General features: G+C 38.0%; 1 protein-coding gene and 1 long non-coding RNA gene across 3 annotated transcripts in view; one reads left to right on the forward strand and one right to left on the reverse strand.

Annotated features, from left to right (window-relative positions):
- Positions 1 to 27,900, forward strand: TNFAIP2 (TNF alpha induced protein 2). Of its 2 annotated transcripts, none has more exons than XM_087922225.1 (12): positions 1 to 252; positions 4,150 to 4,516; positions 7,048 to 7,681; positions 9,981 to 10,095; positions 11,457 to 11,579; positions 13,887 to 13,987; positions 14,089 to 14,187; positions 16,149 to 16,275; positions 16,957 to 17,079; positions 20,748 to 20,903; positions 22,699 to 22,820; positions 24,396 to 27,900. In XM_087922225.1, exons 2-12 carry the CDS (start codon positions 4,168 to 4,170, stop codon positions 24,544 to 24,546), a joined length of 2,100 nt encoding a protein of 699 aa, XP_087778351.1. In that variant the 5' UTR covers positions 1 to 252; positions 4,150 to 4,167; the 3' UTR covers positions 24,547 to 27,900. The 2 variants fall into 2 exon arrangements, with proteins under 2 accessions (XP_087778351.1, XP_087778352.1); XM_087922226.1 differs by having other exon boundaries at positions 2 to 252; positions 24,961 to 27,900.
- The window catches only part of LOC148128274 (uncharacterized), a 66,282-nt gene continuing 40,198 nt past the window's right edge, over positions 1,859 to 27,942 (reverse strand). The window contains exon 3 of the long non-coding RNA XR_015741179.1: positions 1,859 to 2,551. This is a non-coding gene — a long non-coding RNA (uncharacterized LOC148128274). The remainder of the gene's footprint in view (positions 2,552 to 27,942) is intronic.

Genomic DNA, 27,942 nt, shown 5'->3' on the forward strand with positions numbered 1-27,942 from the left:
CGTTCAGGGAGAAGAGGTGACTGATTGGAAATTCCATCCTTTCCGGGAAATGTTCCCCGAGCCTCTTGGCTCATTTTGGGCAAGGCGGAGTTTCCAAGCCATTTACCACCCGAAGGACTGCGTGGGCCCCGCCTCCTCCCGGTTATATAGGCCCTGAGCATTAGCAGCTTCTGGCAAAAGTAGAGCGTGTGTATGATCAGCTCGCCGGTGGAAGGAAGAAGGTTCGCCTGCCAGCTCTGACTTCCAGACGCCGTAAGTCGTCCGTCGCGCTTCTTGTCGCCGCCTGACCCCCTTGCACCGGCTTACCCAATTCTGTTAAAAAGATCTAGCCCTCGGATTGTTGTTTGCGCCACCTATTCTAATCTTGGTTACTTTTCACCGTGGTTATTTTTATTTTTATTATTATTATTATTATTATTAGCATCTTGTGCAACTTCAGTCCGTTGGTTAGTTTATGATTTTCGGGGCAAGTCCAGTGAGTGAGTGTAAAGTAATGGGCGCAATGAAAGTGGCGGATCTCGCGAAGGTTGTTCTTGGGTGGTTGTTGTTTCTTTCCCCATCCTCACCTGGCTTATCGTCTCCTTTTCCTTTCTGTATCTGCTGCTCTCCTTGGAACCGCTTAAGAGAGAGCAAAGTACGTGGGTTTGGGCAAAAGCAAATTCTTTAAGTACAGTAATAGACTCTCCGGGAAGATTCCCTTAGCCTCGTCCCTGTCTTCTGTCTGGGTCCAGCTTCTCTTTGGAAAAACTGGAAGCTGCGGGAATTGACTTCCAGGACAGTCTCAATTAAAAATAAGGCTTCCCGGGTTTAGAGTAGCTCCTGGTAATCCAGTAAGTTTATTATGGCAACTATGGCCAGGGAATTCCCATGGCCAGGAATTTCCAGATGTGTTGCAATGGCAATTTCCAATGTTATAATTTTATTGTTAATATTCCACACATTCAGTGGAAAGACTTGCTTAATATAAGGTATGAATTCTGCTGTGTATGGCTTAGTCAGTCTGACAGTTCAACAAACCATGGCTTAAAACGTTTGAACAAAATTGTAATATTTCAGTGTTCATTAAAAAAGTGAGTTCATTAAAGGGCAAATCAGTATTAGTGATTTTTAAATTTGACTCAACCAACAGGTGTACAATATTCTAAATCACAGGTACACTGTGTATTTAGGTCTATATTGCATATTTTATTTATACATGACAAGAAAACCTAAATGCGTGGTATGTTTAGGACTTTAACCAAACCAGGCTGACTAGTTGAATTGTCTAATAAACCAGGATCTGAAAAAAAAATGGCTTGTAAAAATAATCTGTCAGAGATCATGGTTTGATTAAAACACTAGAGTTAAACCATAGATGGAAGCAAGTTTTTCTTACTACTGGGATTAGAGATTAGGGCAGGATGGGGCAGCTGTTGTGGCGTAGAAAGAAATCTGCTTATCACAGAATTTCATCTGTCTCCAAATATCCTCTCACATCAGCAGCCCAAAGAAACCACAGAATTCCAACTTCCATGGGCAGTGATCCAATCAAGCAAGTGAGCCAAGCCATAGAACACAGATGGAGCAGAAGATAAAAGGTCATCTTTAGGACTCAGGGCTTTTTTAGATTCTTTCAGGAGGCTTGAAAAGCCAGGTTTAATTTTTTTTTTTATTTTAAACGTGTAAATTTTCTTCTGAAATAGGGTGAAATATAAACTTTCATTTGTGTCTAGAATTACATCGTATTCATAACCCAAAGTGCAGAGTCAGCTTTATACAGTCTTCCTTAACCGGTGATGTTTCCAAAAAAAGTCCATTTATCTTGTTTGATGAAATACATTCAAACCACAGAACAGTGCTGTAGTTTAGTTGAAATTAGTGAAATTTATGAAAGTACGTATTTATTTGATCAGAATGTGTTCAAGTAAAGACTTTGTTCTAGTGTCAAATGCTTTTTCATTCTCTTGAATACCCTTCCCTTTTTTGCAAGCAATATGCTAAACTGGGTTTTAAAACAGCATTAATAAAACTGATTTGATGCATTTCCATTGCTTATATTTTGAACACATTTTTATTTACACCTAATGTTTTTCACTTGTGACCATTTGCTTAATGATGGTTTATATTAACTATGGCCTCACAAAGGACGCTTTATGACTTGTAAAGCACCTCTGACCATCACAAAACATTGCACCAAACCCTCCCAGTCACATGATCAAAGTGCTAGGCAACCTGTTCACATCTATTTGCCAAGTTCCCTATGAACATGCGATTGCCATTTGCATCCCTTCCTTAGAAAGTCAGTGGAGAAGCCATCAGAGACAGTTGTAGAGCTTGTTGCAAGCAGCTAAGAGTATGTCCTGTCATCTCTGGGGCCTGGTTGGTTGTGCTTGAGGCTGAAGGATTTCAGCTCTGCCCTGGCTTGCAGGGAGCTGAAATCCTTCAACAGAGAATCAGATTTGTCTAGCGGTTGAATCACCAGGCTAGAAACTGCTAGCACACTGTGAATTCTAGTTCCATTTTATGCACAGAGTCATGGCCAGCTCTGTTACTCTCTCTCCATTCAACCCACCTGAGGGAAAATAGGAAGAAGGAATGATAGGTATGATCACAACTTTGAGTTATTTATTTTAAAAAATGATGAAAACTAGGGTGAAAAATAAATTCGTAGTCTTTTCAAACTAATTACAGTAAATTGAGTGACTTTTGAAAGTATATATTCTTTTGGAACAGCATTCCTCAACCTTTCCAGCTTTGCGGACCGGCATGGGGCCAAGGGGATGGTTGTGCATGAGCTACACACACACTTGCTCACCCACCGCTTACACGGCCCAGTTCTGAACAGGCCTTGGCCCCAGGAGTTGGGAACCCCTGTCTTAGAATGTATAGATGGGAGGTGGGGGTGAAATGCAATTCATCAGGATGGATTGACAATCCAGTGTTTAATCGTAATGGCTTTTAATATAAATCATGATGCTATCCAGATGTTTTAGACTTCAGTTTCAGTCACTTCCAGGTAACATAATCAATAGCAAGGAATAGTTCACACTATAATCCAAAGAAGGCACCATTGTTTAGGCACTTTGCTCTGAAGGACTTTTTTAAAAGTCTGCATTTATAGACATTCTGGAGTGTAGTTTGGGAAAGGAAACATTTCACATCATGTGTACTTTCCCATAATTCTTAGGTAGCATTTTAAACTTGGAAAATTATAGAGCCATTGTTTCTAAGATGCAATTAGAGCTAGATTATGGTTGTATTCCTTCCTTAAGATACCTGCTGTCAATATTTCCCTTTTTCCTTCAGAGGAAAAAAAAACCCCAATAGATTAAAAATAAGAAGTGTTACTCTCTGGTGGCTACTGCTTATGTAGTCATTATTTTGCTTTAGGTTGCTATACATTTTCTCTGCCTTATGGGGAAATTTTACTTGTCTTATCAGTTGTGCATGGATTTAGCAAGGGGAAAAAACATAAATCTTTTGCATAGATAATTGAGAATACATGGACATTCTCCTTGTGTTGTCTACAGTGGAGGTGGACCAAAGTCAGCATTATTTACCAGAATTAGCTATAGTCACCTGCAAAAGTCTTTCATCAGTAGAACATATTATTGATAGGATCTTCTGCGTTCACTGCATATATTTAGGGTTAACCCAAGATACATGGCTAAGATGGAGCAAACATTGCAATGTATCCTGAACTGCCTCATTGCTTCAGAGTCAGTCATTTGAGGTTCTCATATAGTGACCCATGCTGCGATTGCTGGAAGTGCTGTACCTAAGCAACATGGTCTTGTGACATGAATTGCTTAGTGATGATAATTCCAGCCCTAGTTGCTGTTGTAACTTGAGGACTGTCTGCACAATATTGAAACCTTTTAACTCATAATTCCAAAAGATGTTTTATAAACCCACAGTATTTTACCATTTTTCCCACTTATATTGTAGAATACCGTAGAATCTAAATACTGTATTACTGTTTTTACTGTAACATAATGTTAAACATTATAATTTAAAGACTTAGAATATTTTTGCTTTGTCAACTAATGGGGATACATTGACATGGTATATTGGGAATGTTTTATCTCTGTTTTTCCTATAGTATTACTTGCATTTTTATTTACTGAATGACAATTATGGGCTCTGATAATTTCTTAATATGATTTGCAGGGTCTTCCATAGAAGAAAATGCAAAAATCAAGGCCCTTTTTCTATAGCAGTCCTCCAAAACTTGTTAAACAGACTGAAAACAAGAAGACAGCCAAACCTTCGACATCTTCTGAATCAGAACCTGAGTCAATGTCAATTGAATCATCCTCTGAAGAAGCCCATCCAAAAAACCACATGAGAACTGAGAACCACAAGCAGACTCCTCCCCTTGAATGTTTTCCTCAATCACTTTTGGAACTCACTAGAACAGACCATGATAAGGACAAGCCAAAAACAGGAATAATACGAAAAATTGTTCATTTTTTTAACAGAGGTGGGAAAAGAAAAGAAAAGAAACCTCAGGAGGAAAACTGTCAACCTATTACAGGTACAGAATGATGATCATATGGAAGGATAGCCTGTCACTATATGTTAGGGGTCTCCAAACTTGGCACTTGTGGGCTTTAAGACTTGTGGGCTTTTTAAAATTTTGTTACTAATTGTTAGCTTTCCAGAGTCATGTCTATATAGGCAGCCATATACATATATTAAATATATTCTTCACAGCATACATATTTTTTAAAATAATAGGGTTCGGAAAGGAAAGAGGAAGAGAAGTGATATTCTTCAAGGCTACTGTGAATAGTTGCTATATCTTTTTCTTTTTTTCTTTTCTTTTTTTTTCTTTTGAGAGAAAGAGAGATTCATCCATGATTCTTCAACTACAGAGTTACTGGGTGGCTGCTAGATTGAATTGAATTGAATTCTTTACTGTCATTGTACATATATACACAGTATACGTACAACAAAATTCATGTAACATAACATAGAGGTGTTTGCGATAAGACTTACTTCTGGAATTCCCTGCCATAGAGATTTTCCTGACTTCATTACTATCAATCTGCTTTTGATTGATTATGTGCCATCAAGTCAGTGTCAACTCTTATGACCACATAGATTTCCTCCATGATGATATATCCCTAACCTGATCCTTCAAGTCTTTCAACAATGCACATTGCTACTGGTTGTCCTTGCATTCTCTTTTCTTCCAGCCTTCTCACCATTAATTAGAGCCTTCTGTAGAGAGCTAGGTGTTCATATAATGTGTCCAAAATAGAATAATTTAGTCATTTGTGCCTCAAGTTAGAACTCTGGGTTGATTTTTTCAGTGATCCATTTGTTTGTTTTCTTGACTGTCCATTTGAATTCTCAGGAATCTTTTCCAACATCAGCCTTCAAAAGAGTCAATATTTTTCCTATTCTGCTTTTCCAAAATCCAATTTCCATTTCCATAGAGCGTTCAAGGGGAAATACCATTGCTTGCACTATTCTGATCTTGACAGCTATTCCATCATGGAATATCTTTTCCAAGGCAATCATCGTGCTAGCATATTTCATTGCTTCTTATTCCTTTACTGTTGATGGTCAATTCTACAAGGCAGAAGCTATTTATTACTTCAATATCCTAATATCCTCATTATCAGTTCTAAGGCTGGTAGTTGAAACCTGTTGGCACTCTTTTGGTCTTCCTTATACTCAGTTTTAGTCCAATTTTTTCATTCCGTTCCTTGACCTGTATTATTAGAGTTTGCAGATCCTTTGTATTTTCAACTGCCAGATAACAGCACAACGATGTTTCTTCCTCAAATTTTAAAACCATGCTCAGCTTCTTTCATTCCAGCTTCTCGTAAAGTATGTTCAGTGTATAGGTTGAAAGAATAAGTCTCTGTGCTTCACAGCTGTTTATGTGTGCTGCATCACAAAATTGTGCTGATGTACACATTACTTATCATTGTTCAGAGAAATGACACAGGGCAACTGCTACTCACTGACACTTCAAAAAAGAAGATTATTTTTGTGCCAGTGACCTCCTTGTTTATTTTGATTACTATTAATCAGGAAAGACTTTTGTAAAAACCCAAATGAATTTTGGGGTATCAGAAACATAACTATCTACCTGACCGAGACACAGTCAAACCACAATTTAATAGAAGTATATTGCAATCAATTTTGCAGTGGTCAAAATGTTGAACCACGTATCACTCCCAAATAACAAACAATACTTTTGCATCCATGGAATATAAATTCTTTGTAGCCAGACAGAGCAGTTAAATGCATGTAAATTACATATTGATATAATTCTGCAAATTATCATAATTGATTAAAATATTTTTTAATGGATTTCTAACATGCCTTTCATTCAAGAGCTATTGGCCCCGTTTGTACAATAATGCCATAATGCAAATTATATAAATATCTAGAAATGAGATATTTTGGATTCAGTAGACATCCAGAATAATATATACTTCCTGAATGGTGCATTAGATTTATTTTCAAATTGAACTGATCAGTTCAACAAAATAAGATAACAGAAATGTTAGACTAACAATGAGAAATACAGAATTGGCAAGATAATAAGGGTCCTAGACCAGTATTTTGTCTGCTTATTTCAGTTTTTACTTGGAGAGAATTTGCATCCTTGAGGAGCATAAGTCCAAAATGATACTAAAAGCTTGTTAAGGTCAAGAAACCCTGTGGGATTTCTTTTTCTTAGTTGAGATTCCCTCAAGGTGAGCTCAGACATGGTTGAAGTAGAATAAGTTGAAGGATCCCTCAGCCGCTCAGCTATAAAGTGCAAGACTCACCCCAACACAGCATACTCTAAGTATTTTAACTCCTTTGTAAAATGAAAAAGTAAAGTAATGGAGAACAAATTTAGTGTAGCTACAGAGGCCAATCTCAATTTGTTATTTTCTTGAAAAAAATGCACTGCATATACCTTTAAGTTTAGACCATAAACGGCTATGAGTACACTTTACTTGAAATTGGGGGGGGAGGGGGGAATATAACTTGAATGACTTAGTAAACTATCAATCATATGACATTAATTAGCATGGTGTTTCTACTTTGTTTTGCCAGTTGACCAAATCAAAAAGCTGATTAAGAGTCAACGTTTTTATGAAGCCAGTCAACATCTCATTGTCATGCAAAAAGAATCCAACAACAATCTGGACAACAGCAATGATGAAAAAACACTAGGCAATTGGGCTGAAATTGAGCTTTTGTTAGAAGTTTTATGTCAAAAGGTCTTCAACATCATACAGTCATCTATCAGCATAGCATCAACAGAGCCAGAATTGCTGAATAATGCAGTGAGAGTAGTAATTATGTGGGTGGAGAAGGAGGAGGAGGAGGAGGAGGAGGAGAACGAGAGATCTATTCATTCCCAGTTCAAAACATGGAAAGAGGAATGGAGGGACACTATCCAGAAATCTGTAGAAGAACGAATGAAAGCATCTCCTGTGGTTGATAACAAGAACCTCTCTCCCATTGCTAGCACTTTCTTGCATATGGGTAAGACTATGAAGATGGACATGATTACAGTGGTGCAGCATATTAAACAGCATTACCCTGAGGATTTTCAGGTGTGCAACACTTACGCCAAGTTCTACCACCATTACTTTTCATCTCAGATGGCGATGTTTGCCGACTTTGAATTGAGCAAAGAAAACAATTACCTACTTCTCAACTGGGTGCAAAATTTATATCCAAAGTAAGTAATGATTTATACTATATCTGGGTTTTTCTGCAAGTCTTGCCACTTTAGACACTGATCACTTCCAGGCAAGGTAGATAAAACTGGCATGCAATAGCACTTAGACATATATACTGCTTCACAGTACTTTATAGCCCTTTCTAAGTGGTTTAGTGTCAACATATTGTGATGACTCTGGACAAGGCACAAAGGCCACACAGCCAGCTGAGAGTTCAAACTCCCCTTTAATGTTCCAAATTCCCTAAACGCTCCCACGTTCTAGGCAAGCCCCAGAACACAATAGCCTCTGGCTGTGTGCAGTCTAGCAAAGCAAAGGAACTGGGAAATGAGTCGAGTCCACGAAGCAAGGAAGAAGCAAGCAGTCCTGCAAACTCCAGATTTCAGCAACGGCACAGAAACTCTACAAATTCAGTGTTTGTTCAAATGCCCCTCCCCACAGTGTCTCTTTAAATTTCAATGTGTCTTGTGAAGAGGGATGGGGGGCTCTTCTCCCGAGTCGTTGGGTCGGCCTGCGCTGTTCCTGCCTTCACTCTCTGTGCTTGGGGATCAGGAAGGGGTAGTCCTTGCTCATTGCCTGAGCTCCATCGCTCCTCATTTCCACTGCTTGCCCTCTCTCAGTCATTCTGCCCCTGTTCCTCCCTGCTAACAAGCCATCTCAATCCTGAGGGGCCCTGGGCTGCCTTGTCCTGCTCCTCTCCACATTCCTATGAAATCACCCCCTCGATCTCCCTCAGCTCCAGCTCTGGCTAGTCATCCTCTGCAGATTCAGGCTCTAAAGGGAGCATGACAGCCCCCAACAATCTGGATCCTCATTTTACCAACCTCAGAAGGATGAAAGGCTGACTCAACCTTGAGCCAGTGAGAATCGAACTGCTGGCACTCAGCAGAATTAGCTTGCAATATTGTATTCTAACCACTGCGCCACCACGGCTCTTAATAATGATATAATAATAAAAGATAAAAACAGAATATAATGATAAAAAATAAAAGAGGAAACAAAAGCTGATGGTGGATCTGAGTAAGTATAATCACACATAATTTAGCAGTGGCCCAAACAACCTAACCTATAAAGCCTAGGAGAACAATTAGGATATTAAGTCTTTCCAGAATGCCAGCAGGATAGAAACCACGCAAATATAGGGAATCTCATTCCAGATGCAGGCGTCACTCCAGAGGAGATAGACTTGTGTGGTCCTGTTAGACAACATTGTTTAATTGAAGTGACTTGGAGTCCACCAAAGTTTATTGGATTGAACTAATTAGTATGATATCATGGAAGATAAGCAGTCAGTCGAGTAATCAGGCCCTACACAATGTAGGGCTTCATAGGTCATAATCAACATCTTGAATCACCCCAGAAATATACCAGTAATCTATCCAATAACCTGTTGTTGTGGAAAGTAATTGGCTTTCAATTTTGAGATTCCTACTAAAAATGCATACAAAAATGGAAGCATGAAGAGAAAATTCCATCACAATGTGTTAAAAATAGGCCTTAGGGAAAATTATTTGTCGAAAAGTGCATTGGCAGGGAAATATGAAAATACATTCAAAATACTATTTTTCATGCAAATTTTTAAGGTATGTACAAACCGATATGAAAGCAAACTATAATAGGCTTATGATTGAAATAATTGCTGAGGTTGATAAATAATTTAAGCTGGTGTAAAGCAGCCCTATGTTGATCAGAATAGGATTAAGAATGCATCTTTCATTGTTACCTGTTAGGCTGTTATACAGTTGAACCTGTTCAATAACGGAGACTGTTATATCTATTTAGATTCTAACGGGGATTATCAAGAAGTTTGGCTATAACATAAAAGGCAATCTTGAAAATATCTAAATGTAAACTGCACTCAATTACCGTTTGAGGAAATAGAACAATGACCTGATAAAGCAAAAAACAGTGTCTGTTTTCAATTAACTTTGAACAATTGTCCTCACTGCTTCCCACTAATTCAACTCCAGTGCTTTTTTGATTTCTTGCTTGTTGCAAGGTGGGTTCATCTAGCCTTTTTTTGTTTTAAATGCATTTCCCACTCCTGTTTCAGTAGCTTGGATTGTCACTATAAAGGTTGCCAGTATCAATTATTTTTTGAAACTAGGAGTCTTCAAAAGTCAAATGTGAAATCTTGGTCATACAATATATGGATGGTTTTCACATTGAAATCCAAGCATTCTGTGGCAAATAGCCTACTTCCACATCTGCTTTATATTGAGAATTTTTGGGAAATTTTATCAAACAATGAGGAAAGAATATGATACCAGCTGATGAGATACTTTTTGGCTGTTTCAGGGACATTAAAAACAACAGTGATTTGGTTAAAGAGTTGGATGAAGCTAGTCTTGGAAACTTGTTGCCATTGGAACAGATCAAACAGCTTGAAAAAACTTATTTGTCCCAGGAAGTGGTAAGAATTCTGCTTATCTTTTTATTCCATAGCTTTTCAAGTTAGTTATGTTCATATAAGAATTTGTGCAATGCGTCACATTTGTTCTTCAGTTGTAAATTCAACTTGTCACTTTTCACAGTGGTTGAGTTCTCACATCTCACCCATCTGAGGGTTCAAAAAAAAAAAAAATCAAGGGAGCGGGTAAAACCTCATGATCAAAGCCCTGCTTTTTTTTTTTAACCCATAAGGATTAAGCTTGAATTCTGTGTTCACACCCACCAGGTTGGCTTTTTGGATTGTGCTCCCCCCATCCCCCGGGCCCACGTACCGCAGCCATAGTTCTGTTTCTTTAGCTTTGATTTAATGTGGTATGTGAACAAAACCACTGTGGTTTGTAAGCTGCTTCTAATTTAATACTACACTTGAAACTAGACTACTGTCAGCTTTCCAAGTGGACTAGACAAGAAATGCAACAAGGTGAGCTAATCCTACCTACTACAAGGAGACATTAACATAATCTTGCAAGTCAGAAAGTACAAATCTCTCACTGCCTCTTTTTAACCACCCGATTAATTAGAGCAGATCCCTTCTAAGTTTATTTATCTGCCCATTGCTCAATTGTGCTCAATTGTGGACTACATCCCTTTTTATCTGATTGTTCCCTGAGCAGCATCTCTTCCCCTCTCAGGGTAAATTCCCATATACCATTACAGCTAGTATTATAAGTTATTCAATACTGCACTGCTAATACAATGGGGAGAAAGAGGCACTCCATTTGTGTAGTTCCTGTTTTGATACAATTATTGGGTTTTTTTTCTCATTGTTCTTGGGTAGTTTACAATTTGGAATGTAGATGCAAAGATGTTTCTGCTCCTTGCAGTCCCACGCTCAGCACCTGGTGTCCAATCTATAGTAAATGCCAGAGCCCAGAATTGGGTAAGGTCTCCCTGGTGCTGATGTCTGTCCTTCCTCCATTCACATATTCCCAGAAAAACCTCATTAGGAAGCCAAGGGCTATAGCAGGAAAGTTAATACGTACTCCTAAATATTATAAGTGCTGCTATTACCAGAGAGGGTAACCACTCTTGTATGCGGGAGTTTCCAGAAGTCATTTTGGTGAGGATGGACCATTTTGATTCTTTATCAGCTTTCATTTCATAGCCCCTGCATAGCTCAGCTGGGTGGGCAAAGGCCTATTAAACTGAAGCCCAGCATTCGTTCATGAGCAGCTTTTTCACCTAGTGGAAGAATTGTAGCGTAGCATACAGCAGAGTTGCTATTCAGTCATTTTAAGAGCACCCTAGATTTAAATATATGTGCATTTCTAGAGAGATAGCTGCTAATTGTATATTTTGGTCTTTTCTTCTTTTCCCACAAAGGATTTTATCAGATGTTGTCTGGACAAGTGTTTGAAAATAGAAGTCAATAGCTGGACGCAAGAGGCAGAGCCAAGGATATTAGATAATTATTATCATAGTGAATTATCAATAGATGCTATAAAGGTAACTAGCATGTATTTTATATTTAAGTATGTATTATGCAATCAGCTCCTCAAGAAGGCATTCCTGGACATTCAGAGTAATCTTACTTCCACTGGATCTTTTTTCTTTTTTCCCATCAGCCCGTTCCCAGTTCTAGCACACTATTATAGTTGAGTCTGGCAGAGTAATTTTCAACTAATTTCAGTGAGAGAATTAAAAGGAAAATATATGCCAAGACAAAAATGGAGAGCAAAACTATTTTTGTTTTTACTCTGACTACAGCAAGTCAATAAAAATTGAAATAATGGATGGCCTAATGTGGAACTTTCTAATCACTATTAAAGTCAGTGGTACATTTGCAATACTCCTACATTCAACCATTTCATTCCAGATCTTTGAGCTGCCGAATAAACTGTTAGGTTGATTTATTATTGAGAATTGTGCAAACAAATTCCAAATGTTTTTATCCATGGGTTTGATTAAGACCATTTTAAAACCATTTTTTTCCATGATTTAAACCGTGTTCTTCTGATGCACACATTCTCATATTCTCACACAATTACTACTACTACTACTACTACTACTACTACTACTACTACTACTCCCCAAAATAATATTACATAGTCTTACAGACCTTGGGAAAATCCCCTATCTATAACTTTTCCCATTTTATGTCAGAATGAAAATTAAAAATAGAAAACTAAAATAGATTTGGTCTGTTTTACTAGAGAGAAGCAAACAAGTTTCACTAATACAGTGAAGGTTTACTGACAAGAAATAGTTACTTTTTTTTCTCTATATAGTGTTTTAACAGGAGTTCAAGCAAATTAACTGAAATGTATTCCCAGTTAAGGGACCATCCTAATTAGACTCCCAATGAGATTACTTATAAATGCAGATACATAAGGTAGAGAACCTGGGCTGAGATCAGAGAGTGGGGTTATGCATCTGATGGCCAACAGTAATGACATGCCCACTGGATTCTTGTCCATAATACTCTTCTTTTTACCCATTCATGTCTAGCATGCCAATCCCATCCGTTCTGATATAGACTTTTTGATTGGCTCTTTACTGTCACTGGTTCTTGCCTTTTTTCCCCCTAAAACAGTAATCTCCCAGCCCTACCCCTAAGATTGCTCAGGTTTTGTGCTTACTCCAGGCAACCAAGAAATAACACTTCCTCCTCCTAAGCTGTGATCTTCACCACCTGCTTCCGACTTTACCTCCATCTACAGATTCTGTAGAACTTCAACCAGTTGAGATTTTCCCGTTTTGCATCACCTGACAGAGGAACAAGCCACATCCTATTGCAAATTTTAACTTGGCAGGTTTAAAGAAACAAAGTTGCAGCTGCAAAATATGCTTTAAATATTAAACAATATACATTAAAACATAGCAAACCAGTGCAAATTTCAAAAATTCAATTCCAGTTTCAAAGTTTCCCAACATCATAACTATTAAGCTTACTCTATTTCTCATTTGAAAGTGTGTTGAAACACACCCTCAACGTTCCTGACAATTGGAGGAGAGTCAGAGTTCAGCTTATAACATAAGCAGGAAGTACTTAATTACAGAACTGGGAAACCTTGTCATTCTGGAATAGAAATGTGGAAACTGTCACCAAAAAATCCATTGTCACTTTAACATCCTTAGGAATTTCCTGGTTTCAGTCAGCCTGGAAGGGGAAGCTTGCAATACTGATCAAATGGGACTGGGCTGTGGAAGAATGAGTTGAAAAACATGGACAAAAAGTAACATTTGAAGTTCAAAAACAGAAGTCGTCTATTTGTTTCTGGAACTTTATTATTTAATTTTCAAATGGTATGCATTTCTTTCTGTTCTTTGGGATTATCCCATTTTGCTTACTAATATATATAGATACAAACTCAAGGTTAACCGCACCAAACTTGATTGCAGGAAATACGACTTCAGCAACAGAGTGGTCACTGTCTGGAATACTCTACCTGACTCTGTGGTTTCTTCCCCAAACCACAAAAACTTTAACCTTAGACTGTCTACTATTGACCTCACCCCTTTCCTAAGAGGTCTGTAGGGGGCGTGCATAAGCGCACCAGTGTGCCTACTGTCCCTGTCCTATTGTTTCTTTTATTTTTCTTATATGTACCCATTTCATGTATTCATAACTATGTATACCTATTATCTTGTATGCGATTGACAAATCTAAATAATTAATAAATAAATAAATTTTCTTGGTGTCCTGTTGGAGAAAATGTTTACATTTATGATTATGCTTGTAGAATGGGAGAATTGTGTATTAAAAAGTTATGGTATTAATTCTTTGATTTTGTGGGGGGATGTATGTTTTAGGCTATCAGTGAAGTACAAGAATGTGCTAAGGCCATCACTCGAGAGCTGGGCCACCAAATGTCAGCTTTGCTTTTGAGAGAACTCTTGACTTTTCTGCAAAGGTAAGATAGCAAATTGTTGGTAAAGTGATTTCATATCAAAGCGTGCTTGGCTACCAGTGTAAAGTTTCTAATGATTGTTTTCATTTTTATGATCTCTCTAGCTACAACAACGAACTGGAGATATTCATTAGAGAAAATAATCAGAATATATATTTTGAAGCTATAATAATTGCAAACATTAACAATTTCGAGAATTTCTGGTAAGAACAGAATGATAGTATGACAAATTTCTTACATATGTATTAGAAAACCAAGAAACCTAATAGGGTTCTGCAAAATGTTTGAACCTTCTCATTATTTTCTTATCCATAATCTTGTTCACTGCATTATTACTCCAAGCATTCTTCTTCATAATTCTCATTAGCATATAACTACACATTTCCATAGCAGTTCATAATGTAATTAGTTTATTCCCTTCCAAGCCATTTCATTATTCCTACCCTTTTCTTACATCCGTTTTCCATCCATTTTCTTAGGAGATTCATTTTATACTCTTTCCAAAAAGGATTTACAATCATTGTAATTTCTGTCTAGTTTCTTTCATTTTCCCTCATTTTCATCCATGTCCATTTTTTCCCAAAAGATACCCTGATATTTTTAGAAAATTATCTATTATAATTTGAAACCATCTGGTCTCATCCATGTATCCTTTACTACTACTACTACTAGTCATTCATCATAAACAATTAAATCAATCAGGATTTATGATTCATTTTTCCAGATGTACATATGAATACATTTATTCAGGACAAAAAGATCTGTTTCTAAGCAGATATTATTCTTACTCATTTTTGGTCTCCAAAAGGCCAAATGTTTTTTCTAAATGCGCTCACTTGGTTTCCACCATGCATTCATGTTGTCCCATTAAAATAATTATTTTCTCCTGGATCACATCTGTATAAACTGTTGCATAATGTTTAATTCTTCCACGTCCCCGTTGAGTGAAGGGTATATATCTACTTTTATATATACTCATAATAACCTAAATGAAAATATGTGGTGCTTTCTGATATAGCCCTTTATAATAATTTTTATTTATTTATCAAATTGATTTGTTGCCCATCTCTTAAGTCCAGGAGACTCTGAGCAGTTTACATCAAGATAACATAAACATTCAATGACTATGAATAAAAATGGATTCAAATTATAGAAGTTAAGATGAGCTAAAAAACAAAAGTTTGAAGGGGAGAGATGGGGTGACTTCCCTGTTAGTGTACCAACCATCTCCAGCTTCTCCTTCAGGACCTCATACTTTCAGCATGGCCAGATTTTAAGGCTTTTCCTGAGGGGGCGGATCTTAACCTCCTCAGGTATGATGTTCTAAAGTAGGGGTCTCCAACCTTGGCAAGCTTTGCTGGCTGAGGAACTAATACCACTTCTGCCTTGGACCCATGCCATAAAGACTTTAAAGGTAATAACCAACATCTGCAAGCACATCAGCAGCCAGTGCAACTGTTGTAACACTGGTGTTACATGTGCCACCCTAGGGGGCCTCCAAAACTGTCCACCCCGTTGCCTCCTGGATCAATTGTAGCTTCTGAAAGTTCTTTAAGGGTAGCCCCAATTAGGCCTACAGTTCTTCTCCACATATATTCATCAACTCCACTCCACATGCTGTGTCTGCTTTTGTTCAAGGTATTACCACCTTCCCATTTTGGGGGGGCAGGGGGTTGGATTAGATGACCTACAAGGTCCCTTCCAACTCTGTTAATCTGTTAAATCTGTTTTCACAGACAATTTACCTGTATTTATTTCTGCTGCCCATTCCAGAGTTGGTCAGTTTAATCTTTCATATGACATTTTTAAGTGAGATAGGAGAAGGTATAATGTATCTTACCAGCTTATTTCTTATACTAGTGCCACATTCAACATTCCTTCCTAAAGGTAAAGGAAGTGGTCAGTTCTCACACATTTTGGGCAACATGCCACAAGTCCACTTTTTCTTAAGCATGCATCTAAATTGAAAAGATTACATTAGTATTAGCAACCATTATGATTATTGCTCCTATTATTATTCTGATTTGTTACGTATACTTTTTTGGTTGAGAATTGCATAGCATTGTATTCACTGGACTTTGTAAGCTGCTGTAAGCAAAATGAACTGATGTTTTAAAATAGCTGAAGAGCAAGGCCTTTAATTCATTGTTCATTGGATTTTCAGGACTCATACAGAGAAAAAAACAGATTCAGCTGAGAGTGATGTTAAAACGAACATCTTTTCCGTACTTGAGAACATTCGGACGACTGGGTTTAATGTGTTCCTTGAACCCTTGTTTCAAGAGTTACAGGTATTCTTATAGATATATACTACAAAGCTACTTACCCAGCTCATTCAAGATCCTTTTCTGCCTGAGAGAAAGCATAAGATGAAACTTAAACCTTCTCCATTCAGTGAAGGTGAATGAATGACTTTCTCTGGCGTTCTAAGGATGGAAAAGCACCTTTATCCTTCTATACTGCAAAAAGCAAACTATGTTTCATGATAGTTTTCTCTTCACTGGAAGGCAACAGGAGAGGGGTGGATGGGAATGGATTAAGAATAGCCACAGGTCTGTCAGCCTCCCAGAAAATGACCCATTCCCTGATGGAATAGTTATCCTTGCTCTTTAATCTTCAGTGGAAAAATAGTGTCTCCCAGGAAAACATTTTTTAAAAGTTAACGAAATTAATTAAACAAGTCCATAACCATCTTAAGAATGTCTGGGGAAAAGTTGCATTAAGATGCTTATAATAAAATAAATTATAATGCACATTAAGGAGCAATTGAGCCTACTGTATAATAGCCTGAACTATGAAGGAGAAAGGACAGTGAAAGTGTCTTTGTTTGTAATTTTTTTTCCAGTCACGTTTGAACTAGCAGAATTAGATGCTGCTTGAAAAATACTTAATAAAGCTTTTCCTCAAAGAAAAGGGTTTTATGGGAATTTCTTTTAAAAAAACTGATACAATTTTTAAAATTTGTTCCTCAGACGCTTTTGAGACAGTTTAATGAGAAGAGATGGGCTTCCTGCAGCGATCTTATGGATGAAATAATTACATGCATGGATGCCCGTATCCGTGTGTTCAAGATGCTTAAAAACCCTCATCGCCAGGTGAGCTGATGCGAGGAACTGCAAGTTGCAAACATTTTTATGCTTTTCAAAATTTAATACTTAGAATGAAGTGAGCCAATTAATGCAACCTAAACCTTGAGGTGGACAAATAAGAGCTAATGTGGTTTGTTTATTTTTTTAAATCACTTTTCATGACGTGCACATGTATTTCCATCATTAACTTTTTAAACAAGTTTTACATGATTTTGAAATGTTACAAAAGCCTGTCCCAAAGGTGCTTTTTCAGGAGGCAACTGTACTTTCTTGTTTTTTTCTTTTGAAGATGTTTTGCTTCTCATCCAAGAAGCTTCTTCAGCTCTGACAGGATAGTGGGGAATGGAAGGATTTATATTCCTTGCAGACAGCTGATAATCTGCATCCTTTTAGAGGGTGGTTGAAGCACTTGGCAGTTTATCTGTGTCCTCAAGGTCACCTGAGTAGTGCTCCTGGTTCCTGTAGTCTGCCATTTTTCCTCTGGAAATCCATTCCTACTCCCACACCATTCAAAGGGAGTTCATCCCAAATTGTATAGATAAAAGTCTGTAGAGATTCTCAGTCATCCAGGTCATAGTTGTTCCAAATGTGCTTTTGTAGGAGACAACTGGACTTTGTTTTTTCTATTGAAGTCGTTTTGCTTCTCATCCAAGAAAGTTCTTCAGCTTCTTACAAAAGCCTTCACAACCGATGTGTCAAATGGTGGAAATGGAATCAATGCACATGGTATACGCATAGTTAACTACTTTCTGAAACAGCTGTTTTCTGCCTCCATTTGTTAGAATGGTGCAAATGTTATAAACTAAATGTTAGGCATCCAGAAATTGTCCATGGTAATCAATCAAAAGCTTAAAACTCATTAAAAATGGTAAAGGTTTCCCCTTCCAGTCGTATCCAACTCTAGGGGTTGGTGCTCCTCTGAGAGAGCAGCATTGCCGGAAGATGTTTCCATGGTCATGTGGCCGGCATGACTACATGCTGAGGTGCATAGAACGCTACTATAGATTGACAGGAGCTGGGGCAAGAACAGGAGCTTACCCTGTCACATGGCGCTGGGGTCTCAAACTGAGGATATTATGGTTGACAAGCCTAGCTTCCGTGCCCTCCTTTCCCGGGAGGGGAAAAACTTAAAGGCTTTTTATCACAGATTACAAATTAAGGGTGAGATCCACCATTTTCCTTTCATTACCAAGGTGACTTAAACCCAAAGAAGTAAACTCATCTTAAAAATATCTCTTTTCTGGTCTGAATTTCAATATATTATCCCTAACAGGAAAAGAACTCTGGGTTTTCTGAATAGCCTAGATTAGTTCAGTTTGCATGTTTGCTGAAATCCTAATTTGAGAACATGAGAGAAGAGTTGCTACATGGATAGGAGAAGTTGTCTTCTGGAAATAAAGAAACATCTGGCATTTTTCAGGCATCAAAAATCCCTCCCCACCCACCCAATCCATTTCACAATTATGGTTAGTACATTTTTGGAATCCCTAGGAGTGATGAAATGGTAGGACAATTATTCTTTTTTCTTTTTTAAATTTTATTCCATCTGTTTTTTAAAAGAACATGGCAGCATTCCAGATTTCCCAGGCCGAGCTGTCTTGGATTGGCTCATGGCTGCTGATGTCACTTGGAGTCCCATTCTATAACTACAGCAGAGGAGTTATAGAAGATTTTGGCTTGTTTTTGTCAGGATTGACACCATGCTCAATTCTAAATCTTGTCTTTCTATTCATTTAATCCCTCATTGATGAATTGACTTACTCAGCAGAAGGCTCATGGAAATGACAAGATTCTTGTCTTTATTGCTGTGAAAATGATGCCATGTGCTAAAGAAAAACTTCCCTGCTTCAGTGCACAACATTCAAGGCCTCTATATAGAATCTGTGAGATTTAAGTACCTCAAGAATATATGGCCTTGAAAGGCTCCTGATGAGGCAGTGGCTGATGAGAAGATTTAGCTTCTACGTTTGTTTCCAAAATCCAACACAAATTCCCAAGAAACGACCTGTTTGTTTCACCTCCTAATTCTAGGCAGAAAACCTGCAGTATAGTGTTCTGCAGAGATAAGAATATGTGCCTACATAAATCCTGTATAGTTTTATGCATGTATAAAGTACACCTGAATAAAATATTTTGACTGATTCTCCTCATCTATTTTATGCATGCATAAAATATGTAAAATAGCTATGAATAAATTACATACAAAATGCATGATTAAATCCCAATCAGATTTAGTAGACATTCTGGTTTAACAGACACCCCTTTATTGGTTCATCAAACTGATGGTTAATGGGATTTTGATCTGGTTGGTGAGCAGCATAAGCAGTTTTACTGTTTATTACTCATCATTCACAATCGTAATTATAATCACCTCAATACTTTCAAATCAAATGATCAAAAAATAACAGACTTAAATCCAATTACATGAGATTTTCATTACAGTATGGGATAACTGCAGTTTGTATACCGAGTAAGAAACTACAAAAAGGAGATTTGAAACATTGTACGAATTATTAATAATCTGCAGTGATTGTAACTTGGTGGCGGACTTCATATTATGCATTCCAAAGTTTCCAGTCCTCACCTTCTCCAGGCTAATGCTAGAAAACCATCTGAAACTGTATAGCTCTTGCTAGGTAGTGTAGACTAGGAGTGAGCCATATAGAACCTTCCAGATATTACTGAACGATGAGTCCCAGGACCACGCACTATTAATGTCTCTGGATGGAGTTGCTGGGAATTATTATTGAAGAATAGCCCACCTATGGCTCCTTGCTGAACTATCCAATGTTGAATTTGATTTATTCCACCATTGGCTTTGCTTGTTGGAAGCCAATTGGGAAGGTCACAAATGGAGATAACATGACCCCAGATTCTGCAATCATTGTAAATTGTAAACACTTACTGGTGTAGCAGTAGAAAAATTACACGTAAAGCACTTTTATATTTAGCAGAAATCCCCCAATTCTCCAGAGCTTTGCTTAATACAATATTGTGCAAAACCACAAAGTTACTGAACCAAGGAACTAGCCATGTTTCAGTAAGCACCAGTGGATATAGAAAATAACAGATGGTGTAAGATAAAATGAATAATTAAATGTACTACTCCTTTTTTGGTATAGTGTAATGAGACAAACACCCTGGGCTTAGCTGAGGTCACAAAATGTATAAAAGTGATGCCTCAGGAAGAGCCAGGGGTTCAGAATTTGCCATTCTAATGCTCTGAACCTTGTGCACAAATAAAAACCTGTATTCTCCAACCTTTCGTGGTCTTGTGTCCTGATTTGGAAACAGGATCTGCTGCAACACTGGTTGCCAAGTGGCCAAATTTTGATCACGTGACCATGGGGATGCTGCAGTAGTCATATTGTGCAAGGGTCAGTTGTTAAGTCATTTTTTTCAGTGCCATTGTAACTTTGAATGGTCACTAAATGAATGGTTGTAAGTTGAGGATTTCCTGTAATATGTAGCACCAAGAGTTTTTTTTAAGGAAACACATTAAAATGTTTTCCTAGCATTAGTCTAGATCACCTCTCCCCAGGTCATAGAAACTACTTTGGTTTGAAGAGAAACCAGTTAGGTACACGGTGGTATTTTTATAACTCTGACAGTAGAATTGGTTTTCTTCCCTGTAACCGAACTAAGAAAATTAACCTCTGCTTCTTCTGTTATAGGTTATCATGGAAAGAATTCATCTCTTTCTAGTCCAAAAATACATTGAAAGGCTTATGTGGAGAAACACCACGCTCAAATCTCCTGAGAAGCAAAATCAATTGTCTGAACTTATCCGAAGTCATGCTTCTATTTTGTACACATTTTGCACAGAGAATGTAAGTCTGCATCTCCAGTCCTGTAATGCCAGTCCGGATGCCTTGTTGACCTTGTGGCTTCCAGTAATGTTCACTGTAGAGTGAAAATTCTTTGTTGTTTAACAAATAGTTTGGAGAAACGGATAATAAGCTTAACCTCAGGTAGCCATCTGGTACCAACGCTGTGAAGTCATATTTTGGCAGTCAAGGGGGATAGGCAGACTTGAATCTTCGGTAAGCCTACTCTTATCTCTTTCCAACCTAAATCCCACAATCTTCTGAAAAGTTCCTGCTAAATTTAGAACTGTACACCAGTTCAGTTCAGAGTACATGCTTTGCGTACAGACATTCTCTACTTCTGAGCAGGACATGAAAAGTTCCTATAGGAAAGCTACCAGTCAATGTAGATCACAGGTGTCAAACTTGCAGGCCACGAGCCGGATGCGTCACATGCTGACCCCGACCCCGCCCGGTTTAGCAAAGGGGAAAAAGTCCTGATACGTCACATGATGACCCTGTCACAATGCAAGTTTGACACCCCTGGTGTAGATCAGTGTTTTAGATTGTTTTAATTGCATGTTTCAAGTCCAATACTCTTGACTGTTCTAGAGACTGTTCTAAAGAGTAATAAGGAAATACATAGAAGCATCAGGGAGACTATGTGCAAAGTACTGCTGTCTGCCCCACTAAGTTGGGGAGGTTCTACCATTTTGTATCCATTGATTATTTTTGGAACAAGAAATTAAGGAAATACACTTTTTGTTGTTGCTGCTGCTGCTACTGTTATTGTGTTTTGTTTTGTTGTTGTTGTTGTTATTAGCCTATGTAGCTTTGGGCACTATCATAGTCAAGTTACATCATTGGAAAGGGTGGTGCTGAAATTTTCAGTACCACCTACTCCAATTTCAGGAATTTGGTTGTTTATTGAAGCAAAATGTATGTGCTTCACCTATTCAATGTTCGATATATATGTTTTTGCTTTTACAGATAGTCCTTGACTTGCCACCATTCATTTAGTGACTTCTAAAGCTACAGCAGCACTGAAAAAAGTGACTTATGACTGATTTTCACACTTATGACCATTGTAGCATCCCCATGGTCATATGATCAATGTTTGGGTGCTTGGCAACTGGCATGTACTTATGACAGATGCAGTGTCCTGGGGTCGTGATCACCATTTGTAACTTTCCCAGGTGGCTTCTGACAAGCAAAGTCAATGGGGCAAGTAGGTTTACTTAACAACTATATGATTCACAACAGCTGCAGTGATTTGCTTGATAACCATGGCAAAAAGTCATAAAATTGGATGTGAATCATTTAACAACTGCCTTGCTTAGCAATGGAATTTGGGGACTCAAAAATGTGGTCATAAGTCAAGGACGACCTGTACTTCTATAAGAAAAAGTGTACTTCTATTTTTTTTAATATAAATTTTATTGAAAGTTTTAAAAAGAGTATCACAATGAGCACAACCTAATAAAGATTTTTTTTTAAAAACACAAAAAAGAACAAAGACAAAGCTACTGAAAGAAAAGATAAGAAATAGAAAGAAGCAGCTTCCAATTTTCTTTGCAGCAAATTTTTTAAAAAGCATGATTTCAACATTATCTCTTACTATATAAACAGTGTATTCTATTTTTCAATGAGGCTGCTAAGGTGGTCTTCAGAGGTTGCAATGAAAAAGTTGGGGGCATGCAGGGTTTAGGTTGCTCATCTCCTATTTTGAGCATTATTTTAAAGTAAATGGGTGAGATAATTTATAATTGGTAAGAATTTGCAGAATGAAATATTAAAACAGTCTATTTTATTTCGTTAGGGGTCTAATGCCACATGGCTGGAATCTGCTCTCCCAAGCTTGGCTGAAATCATCAGACTTCAAGATCCAGATGCTATTAAGATTGAAGTCTGTGCACTTGTCAGTAAATATCCTGATATCAAGTAAGGGGGAAACATCTTACGAATTCGCTTTTAAGGACTAACCCAATAACAACTGATTCCTCTGATTTTGTGCCACTAACACCACCATCTATGCTAGAATGGGCAATGTGTGCATTTCTCACCCATCCCATTTGAAACCACAGAATCCCAATTTTGCATCCCTCAGAGTTGTCCATAGAGATTCTCAACCACCTAGGTCACGGTTCCCCCAAAGATGCGTTTTTTCCAAAAGTCAACTGGACTTTCTTGGGTTTGTTTGTTTTTTTAAACATTTTGCTTCTCATCCAGAATTGAAGAAGCTTCTTGGATGAAAAAGCAAAATGTTTTCAAAGAAAGCCCGGTTGCCTTTTGGAGGAAAAAAGCCCCTTTGGGATCCCTCAGAATCCCCTCTGAATGCAGTTTCCAAAAGCCAGGCAGCATAGTTTCTTGAAATCTTAAAAGGTTTTGAGAACTAGTTGCACTAGTTGCATTCTACATCTAAACCTTTTTAAATTTAAATGAAAAATGAACATTTCCACTGCACTGATTTGAGCCACTCGTATGTTTTGTGGCTCCTAGGCAGGACAGAAGCAGAAAGAAAAGGTTAGATTCTCCTTGAATTATCCTATGAAGGATACATCAAAATTTGCTGCAGTTGGATGGTATACAGGTAGCTCTTGACTTACGATCGGTTGCTTAGCAACCATTTGAAATTACAACCTACCTAAAAAAAGAGGATTTAACAATCCAGATTTGAGGTTCCAACTGTCATCCCCCCTCCCACAGTTATGTTCACGTTTATGGCCATTTGCCTCATCTAACAATCAGATGATCATATTTTACAGCAGTTTTGCTGAAAACCGGCAGTTCTGGCTTTTGACAAAACCTTACCACAGCGAAACAGTGGGTTTTGCTTAAGAGCCACAGCTTTTGCCCTTATGATTGTCATATTCACTTAACCACCACCACAAATAACAATGTAAAATCAGATCTGTCACTGATCTGTCTTACAACCGTTAAGACTTAACAATAACTATAATGATGAATCATACTATCTCGATGAATACTTTTCGTTAAGAAACTAATTTCTATTAGTTCCCATGTATAATGAATAACAATAGAATGAGAAATGCAGATTTATCCTGAAAAAACAAGCAGCACTTCAAGCGAAATATTTGTTGCTGAGCTTCTTCCTTTTTCATTCTTTCCTGTGCTATTTTTGTGGCTGAAAGGGGCATGTTGAAGCATATTTACATTAGCTTTGAATATCTGTTGTTGTCCTTTATAAATGGTTTTATTTTTCTCTTCCATTCAGTTATGTCTACTTCTCAGAGTTTTCTTGGCAGGGTTTTTCAGAAGTAGTTTGCCATTACCTCCTTCTTACAGCTGACAGAAAAAAACTGACCCAATTCACCTAAGTTTTGTGCCTAAGGTGGTCTCCCTGTTTCTAATTGCTACCTTAACCACAACACCACACCAGTCTGGCTCCTTATAACTACACGAAGCTGAAATGATGGCTTCTCATTTCATCTCGCCATTTTTCTCACCACGTTGCTGTCATTCCTCATGCTTTGCTTTTTTCTCCTTCCAATACAGACGGAGACAACTCCGAGCCATCTTGAACATTAAGCCCTTATCCAGTAGCAACCTTAAGAGCATTTTGAGTGTGCTAAACATTCATGGAGATGCGACGCTGCCATCATCATTGCTGTTTTCAGGCATTAGGCTGCCATTTCCTCTGCACTGATTTGAACAACGCCTACTGTACCTTTTGTAACTCCTAGGCAGGATAGAAGCAGAAAGAAAAGCTGGCTTCTTCTCGAACTATCCTATGCAATATATATATCAAAATTTGCTGCAGTTGGATGGTATACTGGTAGCTCTTGATTTACAAGTGGTTTTTCAGAAGTAATTTGTATTGCCTTCTTCCTACAGCTGACAGAAAAAGACTGACCCAAGATCATCTAGATAGCTTTGCGTCTATGTTGGGACTAGAACTCACTTGTCTCCCAGTTTCTAACTTGATGCCTTAACTACTACACCAGTCTGGCTCCTTATAACTGCATGCAAAGCTAAAATTTCTGTTTCTCATCTCCCCATTTTTCCTGCTACTTTACTCTGTCATTTCTCATGCTTTGTTTTTTTTCTCTTTCCGATACAGAAAAAAACACCTCTATGCCATCCTGAACATTAAGCCCTTATCCAATGCCAACATTAAAAGAATTATGAGTATGCTAAAGATTCGTGAAGATGCCACGCTGCCATAATTATCACTGTTTTCAGGTGTCAGGGTACCATTTAAATAACTGGGATAATTTCCATTTATGGAAAAAGTTGTATTTAATAAAGTTCTACTGCTGGCATAATTGCATAACTCAATACTCAACCCTGGGAAAAAAAAGTGACGTTTAGATGGAATGTAACATTCAGTACAGCTAGTCCTCGTTTTTTGACCATAATTGGAACCAGAATTTCTGTTGCTAAGCAATACAGTTGTAAAGTGAGTCACATTGGAGTTTATGACTTTTTTGCCAAGATTATCAAGTAAACCACTCCAATTGTTTAATTTGGCTTCCCCCATTGGCTTTGCTTGTGGGAAGTTGTCTAGAAAGGTTGAAAATGATGATCAGGTGACCATTGGATGCTGCAACCATCATAAATACATGCTGGTTGCCAAGTGCCTGAATCTTGATCATGTGACCATGGGATGCAACGATGATCGTTAAGTGTAAGGACCAGTCACAAGTCACTTTTTTTCAGTGCCATTGTAGCTTCGAATAGTCACTAAACTAATAGATGTAAGTTGAAGACTACCTGTATATTAATCATCTTTCAGGAAGCATCCAGTACCTTCATGCTGGTTCATTTTCCCCTATAAAAACTAGGGGCTATCCTGCAAGCTATCTCATATAGGTGGAACAGATATGACATTCAGAGGTTGTTCCATTTTTCTGCTATTAAAGCATTTGGCTGGAAGAACACATGTTTTGCATGTGATTTCTTTGGGACAGATGGAGTTAAGAAAACAAAGACCTTCATGAAATTACAGAGGATACAGAATGAAACGAACGTTTGAGACATAGCCCTAGTTAAGAAACAAAATCCAGCTAAAGCTCTCTCACGTTAAACAAATGCCCATATGAAAATAAAATGTAAATCGAGCTTTGCCTATTAGTCTATCGTTATCAAAAGCCAGTTTTAACTCAGCATTTTGTTTACAGCTCCTGAGATAAGAACGAGTGCAGTGCAGCATCACAAGAACTGACTAGAGCAGGAGTGTCAAACTCAAGGCCTGTGGGCCGGATCCAGCTGCAGGATGCTTAGATCTGTCCCGCAGGGCCACTCTAGAAACAGTGAAGGACTGGCCCGTGAAGCCTCTGCAGCGAAAAAGGGCTCCCGATCTCCATTTCTGGCAGAGGGTTGCAGGAGGCCGTCCCAGCCGAAAACTGGGATGAAAATGGGAACCCATTTTCACTGGCAGAATGCTCCAGCTACCACAGGTGCCCCCGACACAACATCAACCTCAGAGATGGTATTCAGCAGGTTCTGACCAGTTCTGCAGAACCGATAGCGGAAATTTTGAGTAGTTTGGAATACCACCTCTGACTGGCCCCGTCCCCATCTATTCTCTGCCTCCTGAGTCCAGCTGATTGGCTGGGTCTTCTCTCCTGCACAGGAAAACGGAGCTGGAAAGCAGGCTAGTGGGGTGGGGAGGGAATGGGGATTTTGCAGTATCCTTCCCCTGCCATGCCCACAGAACCGGTAGTAAAACATTTTTGAATCCCATCACTGGTCAAGCTGGCCATGCCCACCCTGGCCACATCCATCCTGGTCCACTGAGATCAAACACAACCCTGATGCAGCCCTCAATCAAGTTGAGCACCCTTGGACTAGAGGCTACATTCAGATTCCTACTCGGCTATATAAAACGCAGTAGGTGATTTGAAGCCACTCATTCTTTCCCTGGTTCACTTACCTCACAAGGTCGTTCACATGATCACATGATCACAGGACACTGCATCTGTCATAAATGTGAGTCAGTTGTCAAGCATCCAAATGTAAATCGTGATCCTGAGGATGCTGCAATGGTCATAAGTGTGGAAAATGGTCATGTCACCTTTTTCAGTGTTGTAATTTTGAATGGTTACTAAGCAAACTGTTATAAGTCAAGGACTACCTGTAATACATATTAATATCTGTACACAATAGTTGTAAATAGAAACATGTTGCTGTGTATAGTGTGCTTTATTTTTAACTATGCCACTGTTTTTTTAATTAAGATACATTTCTATGAAAGTATTTTTTCAAATATCCATTAAAATGGAATTATTATCAGATAGCTCATGTTCGTCCCATTTCCAGGACATAGGCGCAGACAACTGTAGTCAAAAGGGAAGATTTCAGATACTGGTGCTCCACAAGAAAGAACATCCGTATAGCTGTTGCATATTCTATCAGCGGTCTCATGAACACTTCATATTCTGGAATCAGGATGATAGGAGAAAAAAAAAACTGAAACTGATAGAGTAAGAATAGAAGTATGGGCTCACAAAAAGAACAGGGCTTAGATTTCCCAAACAATATTTATATTTTATATTTTTATACTGTAGGAAAGATACTGTAGACTGTACTTTCTTTCCAAGGACATAGCAGATCACAGGATACATATTTGAATCATTTTGTGCTTTCCCTTTTACCAAGTAAAACGTGTTCCTCTGTTTACCATCACAAAAATCAAAATTTTAAGCCAATATTTTTCTCAAAACATTGTCCCAAATTAAGAATTTATTATGGATTTTTTTCTTAGAATCCACACAGGTTTTAGCATGTTCTATTGATCTCAGCTGGCTTAATTTTGCCCATCTCAGGGCAATACTATGAATTGCCATTAAAGTCTTCTACAAACATGAGACAAAAATAAAATTAACGTATGAATATGTTTATAATCCATGCACGATTTTGTATTTGCTTGTCAGCCTGTTGAAAATGGGTGAATATCGAGGAAAGTTAGATGTAATTATTAAAAGAAAAAAAATGTACTGAACTGTGTTCAAAATGCTATGTGGTCATCCTTATTAATAAAAAATATCTTCATAGTTAATGATTTGATTCAGGTTCATTGCTTGATGGATTCTATATATTC

The sequence above is a fragment of the Pseudonaja textilis genome, chromosome 1 (assembly GCF_049901715.1).
Source record: "Pseudonaja textilis isolate UNSWEBS1 chromosome 1, rPseTex1.2, whole genome shotgun sequence".
Taxonomy (NCBI): Eukaryota; Metazoa; Chordata; class Lepidosauria; order Squamata; family Elapidae; genus Pseudonaja; species Pseudonaja textilis.